Raw genomic sequence first — 9946 nt, 5'->3', positions numbered from 1 at the left:
GCCCTCACCTGATTTTTACCACATTTTCAGATTTGATCAGATTCTAACACTGTTGTTTACCTGTTTATTTTATTTTTTGGATTCTATATATATATATATATTTTTTTTTTTTTGCTGCTTTTGGAACCATTCTTCACTGGACACCATCATTGTGGTTAACTCCTCTCTGCATTTCAAGTCCTGATGGCAAGCAGCAGTGACCTAGCTGTCACTCAAGTGGCCACACCCACAATTATGCAGAATTTTAAGCCTTAATATACATGAAAAAGATGAGTTATAAAAATTTAACTCCCCTCACAGTCGTCATGAAGTGTAATATTAGCACACCAAAATCTTTTTATTTTTTTATTTATGTTTTTCTACCAGGCTGTGAACACCTTTTTCCATGAATTTTGCCTTTCCATGAATAGGGTATATGCCGAAATATGCTAAAAGGACTTTTAATTTGCCAGTAATGTGGGTTAATGGCTTCGTGTGAACTGTACCCCACATAGCAAAAGGACTTGGTCCAAATGTGGCTTCATTATGGTACTGGTGGTGTGTTGTCGACACTGGCACGCATAATGTCAGCCAAATATGGGCCATGCATGGCAATGATGGCACTGCATGCATGTGATGGGCCAGTTGTGGATGGGAGGTGTGTGGCCCAAATCAGTGCAGCGATTTTTTACATTGTTTAGGGAACATTATGCCGGGTTATGGCTCAGTTTTTGGGGTTTCTGGTTAAAGTATAAACTTATAGCTGAGAATCTGTACCAATAATAAACCTCTTTTGGCCCAGTTCAGGGCCAGTTAAAGGTGATACATTGGCTGAGATTCAGGCCAGTTATTTTCCATGTGTGGCTCTTGTCTTTTATCCAGTTCACTTCAAGATCGTCATTCTTTGCGATACTTGGGCCATGGAAAAAGTTATTGTGTGGCCTGAAGCTGGGCCAGAAAACATTTGCTTTGTGGGATGCCATTGCAAAATTGTCATGTTTTATATCTGTTTTGTTTCACTGGCTGAGTGATATCTGATGTAAAGTGGGTCTCAAATTGTACAAGACGCACTGCATTAAATTACATTTTCTCCGCTGTTATGACACATTCCCGTACTCTATTGGGTCATTTGTTTATTTTTACAGTTTTACTATAGTTGTTGTGTTACCCCTGACAACTGTAGAAACACCACAACAGATTAATTCAAGTATAGTAATATTGTTACTATATTATTTTTTCCAATTGGGATTATAAACAGTGAACCTGAGGTCACACTGTTGCTCTGGCTGGCACAGATGTGATGCACACACGAGGGTGCTGTTTAATACAAAATCAAATACCTTCCGTTCAGAAAGATTCTGTTTTTTCATTTTCACCTACTTGGCAAGATGTTCTTGTTCCACACTTACAAAAGCACCATTTGACCCCTGCGTAATATAACATGTAATGTATAGTACTATGACTTTAAATGAAATTATGTTTTGAACTGAAGTCAAAGCATGCATGTAAATACCCAACCTAATGGCATTATTTTTATTATTTTTATAGCTCTGCTGCTGTCTTCAAAATAATCTTGTAAGATCAATTGGACGATTATAGGGCCTGTTAACACATGGTCATTTCATTAACTTTCTCTGAGGGGATAACTGACTGATTTGTGACAATTCCATTTGCATTTGGTCACATACATGCATGTATCCACTGAAAGGATCTGATTTCGAATTTCAATTCCTGTGCTATGTGCAAATTTATCTAGGTTACTAAAGCAGCAGATACACTGAAAAAAGGAAGTCTGCAAAATTGTTGCAAGCAATTTATGTTGAATTTAAACAACAGTTTAAATTTAGTAATGTTCAACCTAATTTATTTGTTTAAATTCAGCCCAAATAAATAGTTTACAACCACTTAACTTAAAAAAAGAATTTAGTAAACCCAAGGAATCCTCACTGAATATTTTTTCAGTGTACAATACGTTTCATGAAATAATTAATTTTGCTACAGAAATGTAAGATACATATTTTTTTCAAACCTGTAAAGGGTTAATGTAATTTTGTGGTTATCCAACCATCCCAAAAAAAACATTCCACCTTTGTAAATAATTGAAGTCCTATGTAGCCTATTATTCTGTAATTGTTCCACTTTCACACAGACACACAGGTGTATGATGCGTCTCTAATGCTTCCATTTGGTATTAATCTAACATTTTAATTTTATTATTTAGTAATTCATGACTGGTCAAAAATAGAACGAAACAAAAAATAAAACTAAACAAAGATCCTTGCTGCATTTTGCATTAACGCTCCCGCATATAGCCTAGTGGTTTTTGTTTCACTTTGTTGGGTTTTATTTATTTATTATTTTTTTTACATTTTGGGAGGAGTAAATTTCACTTACGTGGTTTCAACAACCAGGTGCATTTAGACAAGTATAGATTTGTCTGGAATGCGTCTTAGAGAAATTTAAGTTATCAAATTTATATCCCTCTCGAATGAGTTTCGGAGATTTATGCCTGTCCTTTTCACAACCGGATTGCCACATATATTCAGAAAAATTGCCTAAAGTGACCAGGTGCAAACAGCCCCAGAGATTACAAGCAGGAAGTTTTGTCTTGACCGACAAGAACATTGTTTAACATTAAGCTAAACGGTAAGTGTTACAAAATATTTTTAATAAATTAAATTATTTATGTCTACAAGAATGAAAAGATAAAAAGTAAGAACAAAGAAGCTGGCTGGCTCGCGGAGAGTGAAACAGAAACAGACAATATAATCAGAAAAATATTTGGTCACACTTTATTTTGATTGTCCATTTGTTGAATTCAAGTTCTTTGCATCTGTATGCCAACTAATTCTCTTTAGATTACAAGTAGACTGTTAGGTTGGGATTAGTGTAAATTGAAATGTACTTGCAAAGTCTCTTATAGTCAGTTAAATGTCTGTTAAAGGAGAAATATCAACAGATATTAAGCAGACAGTCTACTAATACTCAAATGGACCATCAAAATAAAGTGTTACCAAATATTTTGAATTCAACTGCATAAAAAGCAGTATTTATGTTCCTTGATCCCCTACATGTGTTATTGTAGATCAAATTAAACTCAAGACAAGATGCGGAGGAACAGCATTGACCAACCACCAGGTGAGTATTAAATCGTATTGACTCTAAAGTTTATTTATCTATACATTCATTCATTTGCATGTCTTGTTTGTTAATTTACATAATGAATTGTAAATTAACATTTACATAAATTTGTAAAAGGGTGAAAATAGTTGTTCAGATTTGCATTGCTTTTATATTTATTTTTGCATTAAGATTACGTGAGGTTTATTTTTAAACTAATGTTGAGAGGATCACGCGCTTATGATTGATCACAGCTGGTGCTGCATTAACCAATTTATGATTCACCAATCGGATGATTTCTAAGCCACTATAATTACCCTAAGTTCCATACCATATTCATCTTCATTTTGAAGAATCCTCCCATCCACCCCTACTCTTCCTTATTTCCTAGTTGCGCAGCACAGCAGCCCAGTGGTTAGCACTGTTGCCTCACAGCAAGACCTTCACTGGTTCTAGTCTTTACCAAGCCAGCTAACGTTTCTGTGTGGAGTTTACACGTTCACCCCGTGCCCACGTGGGTTTCCTCGGGTGTCCTCCGACCATTCAAAACTTAACTTAATTGACTAATCCAAATCAGCACCATAGACACACTCCTAGCAATCCGTATTTGGTTATTAGCTTCAAACAGTAGGAAATATCTCGAGACCTACCTGCTCTCTCTCGGGACAGCATGCCAAACACGCTTTATCATCAAGCGTCAGCTAATGCTGAGTTCAGACTGCATGATTTTCAAAGTAGTCATGTCACAGATGTTTTCACACTGCATGACTTTAAAATAGGAAGAGTCACAGACAACTTTGTCCAAACTACGTCTCACAACCAAACAAACGTGAGAACAACACAAGGTCACTTAATATATATGTATATATATATATATATATATATATATATATATATATATATATATATATATAATTATATATATATATATATATATATATATATATATATATATATATATATATATATATATATATATTAGTGCTGTCAATCGATTAAAAAATTATGAATTAATTGCACCTTTTTAAAAAAATTTATCGTGATTAATCGCGATTATTTGCATTTAAAATACTGAAACATGTAATTTTGCCTTTTTAAATGTAAAATTAATGTAAACGCCAGACAAAAAATATTTAAATTCAAAATATTATTGTTTATTAGAATTTTTGTTTAACTTGTAACACAGATTTCTTCATGTAAACAACATACCCACAATAAACCATCAAGATCCTGCTTGACAGCCATATTTATTACAGAAATTAAAACACAGGCATGTTAATGACATTTAAATTTCAAAACAATCAATGCCAATAAAGAAAACATTGATTTCCATGTTGGATTCTTAGTGGACTGCAAAAAAAATGCCAAAATACAGGAATTGCAGATATGGAAAATAAAAAATTATAATAATCAACTATAGAATACAAACTGTTGCACTCATTGTAAAGTTTTATTGCTGTGAGTTGAGAACATTTATTATAGAATATAAACAATTTTGCTTAATCCTCCTTTACATTCATCCAGTTGCTAAGACTAGGAGTATCCTGCAAGTGCACAGAGACTCCCAAATGCTCGCAAATGAATGATAATTTCTTGCAAACTGGTCGTTAAATACAATGCACACCCCTCTCGCCCCTACTCAGATACGTCGCTCACTCCACCCCTGACACCCCTCAACGGGCCTGACACACACACAGACAGACACACACAACGCGCTGCAGATGTTTTGGCCCCAACGGCCTTCCATACTGGAGCGACTCCCCTCAGATTCAACACGCATGATCACGTTCATCAAATTTGCTAAGCGTCCTAAACTAAGCGTCCTAAAGTATTATTGTATTTCACAAGGATTCTGACACAACAACGCGAAGCATACGCTTTCGTTGTGTTTAATGAGGAAACACGCTAAACTTGGAGGGCTCATGCTGAAAGGCAGAGTAATGCCCTGTCTTTGACAGCTCGTGACTTCACCAAACGTTCTGAGTACAAGTACATAAGACACCAATACTCCGATTTTAATATGATATGAGTCCAAATAAACTAAAAATAAGCGCTTTTAACTTCTCCCCCAGCCTCCCGCTGGCCTGCAGGTGCCTGTACTAGTGAATGCTGCTCTCTCATTGGCTGTAGGTGATCGCTGATGTTATTTTTAGTCAGAACACATTTCACACAACATGATTAGGATCATCGACAGCTCCAGATATTTAGCATGTCAAATATCTTATGGGTGTCGGGGAATCATCGGCGATTCTCCCATATTGTGTCCTTGATAGTTCACACTGTGGGATTGCCACTCACATGAACGAGCACCTATTTGCCTGTGCTTTCAGGCATTTGTTCAAGAGGTGCTCGCTGCAGAGCCATTTTGGCAGAGCTGAGCTCCAGCGAGGGGGAGCTTGAGCTCTTGCTCCTCCTTTCTTGCACTTCTTCTACGAGTGATGTCACTGGGGGTAGGGTTAGGGGTGGGGTGGGTGTACGCATTAAAACAGCTTATAGGAGGAGGAGCGAGAGCTCATGCTCCCCCTCGCTGGAGCTCAGCTCTGCTCAAATGGCTCTGCAGCGAGCAGTGTCTCCATTTGTTGGCGATTTCTCAAAACCTGTTGGCGAAAATCAGGGCTAAAATCATGCAGTCTCAACTCGACTTATGCCGAGTTCAGACTGCATGATTTTCAAACTAGTCATGTCACAGATGTTTTCACACTGCATGACTATCTGGGCTTGCGTTTCGTCGCTGCTTTGTTTACACTGCAAGATGGTTCGGCGACAGGGATATTCACATTGCATGACTTTACTATAGGAAGAATCGCCGACAACTTCGTCCAAACTATGTCTCACAGCCAAAAACACGTAGTATATCTTTTGTTATTAACTACATAATGAGAAAGAAGCCTTTAATGGGGTAGAACATGTACATGTTTGCTCACCTGGGTTTAAACGGAATTAGCCATTTCTCCTCAACGTTGATAATAAACTAATTTCTTTCTGTATGAAACGTCAAACAGACAGTTGAGTCCTGTCAAACCTCCACTAGTTTTTCCTCCATTTCGTGGGTTCAAATAAACCGAAAAAAGAGCGCTTTTAACTTCTCCCCCAGCCTCCCGCTGGCCTGCAGCAGGTAAACGTGCACACCCACACAAGTGAAAGCTGCTCTCTCATTGGCTGTAGGCGATCGCTGATGTTATTTTCAGTCAAAACTCAATTCACACGGCATGATTTCAATCGCCGACAGCTCCAGATATTCAGCACGCCAAATTTCTCACAGGCATCGGCGACTCATCGGCGATTCTCTCAGATCGCGTCTTTGATCGTACATACTGTGTGATTGTCACTCACGTGCACGAGCAGCGATTTGCCTGTGATTTCAGACATTTGTCGGCGATTTCTCAAAACCTGTCGGCGAGCCAAAATCGGGGCTAAAATCACGCAGTCTGAACTAGGCATTAAGTGTGAAGTTAAGTCTTGAAATAATATAATCCTCTTGTCTTTGCAGACCTCAGGATTGTTCTGTTGGGTAAAACTGGATCAGGAAAAAGTTCAGCTGGAAACACCATCCTGGGCCAGCAGTTGTTTACAAATGATGCTTCACTAGAGTCAGTTACTAATACTTGTGAAAGAGGAGAAGCCATGATTGATGGAAAGAAGATCTCCGTCATCGACACGCCAGGACGGTTTGATACAAGACTGACAGATAAAGAAATGAAGAAGGAAATTCTAAAGTGTGTAGAGATGTCTGTTCCTGGTCCTCATGTGTTTCTGCTGGTCATCAGACTGGACGTGAAATTCACAGATGAAGAGAAAAATGCAGTCAAATGGATTCAGGAGGATTTTGGAGAAGAAGCTGCTCGATACACCGTCATTCTGTTCACTCATGCTGATGCACTGGAAAGACAGACACTACATCAATACATATGTGAAAGTGCAGATCTCTGGGCTCTTCTTTCTCAGTGTGGTCGGAGATATCACTCATTCAACAATAAAGATGAGGAGAACCGCTCGCAGGTCACTGAACTGATGGAGATGATTGAGAAGATGGTGGAGAGAAATGGAGGAAAGCACTACACTAATGAGATGTACAGAAAGGTCCAGAAAAAAAATGAATGGCTGGCTTTAAAACGGAAAGCTAAAGACTATGGAAAAGCAGCATTAACTGTGATAGGGGTAGGAGCATTAGCAATAGGAGCAGTTGCAGTAGTAGTAAAAGCAGGAGGAGGAGGAGCAGCAGGAAAAGCCGTAGCTGCAGCAGGAGGATCAGCATCAGTTGGAGGAGCAGCAGCATTAGTCGAAGCAGCAGCAAACGTGAAGTTACTGTAGGAATATAGGCAAGTGACTCTAGATAAATACAAGAATGAAAGTAAAACCATGGGCCATATGTATAGAACTTCTAAAAAAAAAATGCTCTTAAGAGTAAACTTCTTAAACTTTGACTTAAGTGTCAAAAAAACTCTTAATAGGAAGTAGGACCTTTTTAAGAGTATAAGACTTTTTTAAAGAATCTAAAAGCTACTTTCAGTAAAGTTTGAGACTGATTCTTAAGTTCTGACTTAAGTGTTTTAAATTAAGGACTACAATGGTTGAAACAGTTTAAAGCAGGGGTGTCAAACTCAGTTCCTGGAGATCCGCAGCTCTATACAGATTAGTTCCAACTCTAATTAAAACTGATGAAACTAATGAGTCAAAAATGATAAACTAATTGATAATGAGAAACTAATTGAGTCAATTAAGCTTGTTTGAGGGGCAATGCAGTGGCGCAGTGGGTAGTGCTGTCGCCTCACAGCAAGAAGGTCGCTGGTTCGAGCCTCGGCTGGGCCTGTTGGCATTTCTGTGTGGAGTTTGCATGCTCTCCCTACGTTTGCGTGGATTTCCTCCACGTGTTCTGGTTTCCCCCACAGTCCAAAGACATGTGGTACAGGTGAATTGGGTAAGCTAAATTGTCCATAGTGTGTGTGGATGTTTCCCACTGATGGGTTGCAGCTGGAAGGGCGTAAAAAGGTGCTGGATGAGTTAGCGGTTCATTCCACTGTGGCGACCCCATGTTAATAAAGGGACTAAGTCAAAAATTAATGAATGAATGAGGCTTGTTTGAAACAGGTAAAGCTGCAGTCACACTTGAGTTTGAGCATGCGAAATTCTGTCATACAGCACTGACAAGATGATTAGACATTAAAAAGCAAGCGATTGGTCCACATTTAAAATTCTTGTCCAGACAGGTCATGTTTTGATCTTCGATTGGTCTCACGCAAAAATCAGATGCGATTTCGCAGGTCAGAGTTCACCAAGCGGGAACTTTTCAACGCAGTGAACTGCGAAACTTGTCGCCTGAGCTTGCAATTTTGGTCTGCCGCATTCATCTGCGTATGAATGGAAGTCTATGGAGAGAATAGTGCAATGTGACCCGGGGCTTTCGTGTGTTGGAGCAGGGTTGGAACTAAACTGTGTACACAGCAAATATGGGGACCCAAAACAACTCTAAGATAGTTATTTTAACACTTTGAAAGTCATGGTGTCATGGTGTCCTCTTCCAACAAAGTTAGATCAACACTTTTCTAGAGGGCTGCGGCTGAGTTTGACACTCCTGTTCTAAAGCATGGTAAACATTTGATCTTTAAATGCATAATTCTGTGCTGTGTCCTGTATTCCTCAGCAGTCATCTGTAATGCAAGGAATCTTGTGATTGGTCATCCAACAGACCAACGGGGACCACGAAAAACTTCAAAACTGAGATAATACCAATGCAACAAGTCCTTTTGTGTTCTCAAAACATGATCTTATGCATGCTTTTTGCATATTTGAGTTGTATTTTTCTTGAAAGCCTGTAGTCACGAAACTTTCTTTAGAACTGTCATAAAAGTGAAAAAAAAAGATTTTTAATTCAGTGAAAGTGTCACAGTACAAGAGCAAATAAGACCAGTCTTGATCAGCTAAAGCACTTTCATGTGCCTGTGTGGACATGCTTGTTCATTCCAGTATTTAATTATATATCAATGGGAAAGAATCCAGATCTTGTAGACTGACACTGCATGAGGTCTCCTTATAGGTTTCTACACCTAACCCAACCTCTCACAGTGACGTCACTTGCTGTTTTCTGCCTGTCCTGACCTTTGCCTGTTTATTGGATAGCTCTATTGGATGAGTCCTTATGCTGTTGATTGCGCCTGATTTTGACCCCAGCCTGTTTTAGCCGGCAGCTAGCTCTCTTAAGCTGCGGTCACACTAGAGTTTGAGCTTGCAAAATTCTGTTGTGCGGCTCTGCAAAATGGGGTGGGATTAAACGAGAAGATTAGACATTAAAAAAAAGCAAGCGATTGCTCCATGTTTAAAATGTCTGTCCAGAGAGGTCATGTTTTAATCCTCGATTGGTCTCACGCAGTCAAGTGATGCGATGGTCAGAGCTCACCAAGCTTGAACTTTGGACCGCAGCAACCTGCAAAATTCGACGCATGACCCTGCATTTCCGGTCTAGCTTTTTCGCATGCATATGAAAGGAAGTCTATGGGAGGAAAAGCCCAGTATGAATTTACTCGGCAGCTAGCTCTCTCAGATTTTGTACTTGTATGTCTAAACCATTATTAAAAATACTTAAAACAAATACTTTAAAGCAAAAAAAAAAAAAGTCAAACAGGTGATATTTGAGGTCTTACATTTTTTTTTTAACTATTTTCAAACCTCAAATTTTTAATAGCTTAAACTATTTTTTATCGCAAAATATAGGGTGGTTGTAAGGATAACATCACTAAATGAAATTTAATTATATTATTTACTTCAACTTGACAAAAATAAAACCAATAAGTGATTGTTTTTTAACAAAGACCATGAAGTAATCATTTTGAATGTATGTTTAGTTCTGTTA

At 38.4% G+C, this 9946-nt stretch overlaps 1 protein-coding gene across 1 annotated transcript; it reads left to right on the top strand.

Moving 5' to 3' along the window:
* Positions 1-2398: 2398 nt before the first annotated feature.
* LOC101886664 (GTPase IMAP family member 9-like) lies at positions 2399-9696 on the top strand. The gene is made up of 3 exons (XM_068220947.2): positions 2399-2625; positions 3065-3117; positions 6590-9696. Exons 2-3 carry the CDS (start codon positions 3087-3089, stop codon positions 7408-7410), a joined length of 852 nt encoding a protein of 283 aa, XP_068077048.1. The 5' UTR covers positions 2399-2625; positions 3065-3086; the 3' UTR covers positions 7411-9696.
* Positions 9697-9946: the final 250 nt, after the last annotated feature.

The sequence above is a fragment of the Danio rerio genome, chromosome 1 (genome assembly GCF_049306965.1).
Source record: "Danio rerio strain Tuebingen ecotype United States chromosome 1, GRCz12tu, whole genome shotgun sequence".
In the NCBI taxonomy this organism is placed as follows: domain Eukaryota; kingdom Metazoa; phylum Chordata; class Actinopteri; order Cypriniformes; family Danionidae; genus Danio; species Danio rerio.
The sequence above is the reverse complement of the archived record's forward strand: the minus strand, read 5'-3'. Positions and strand labels throughout refer to the sequence as shown.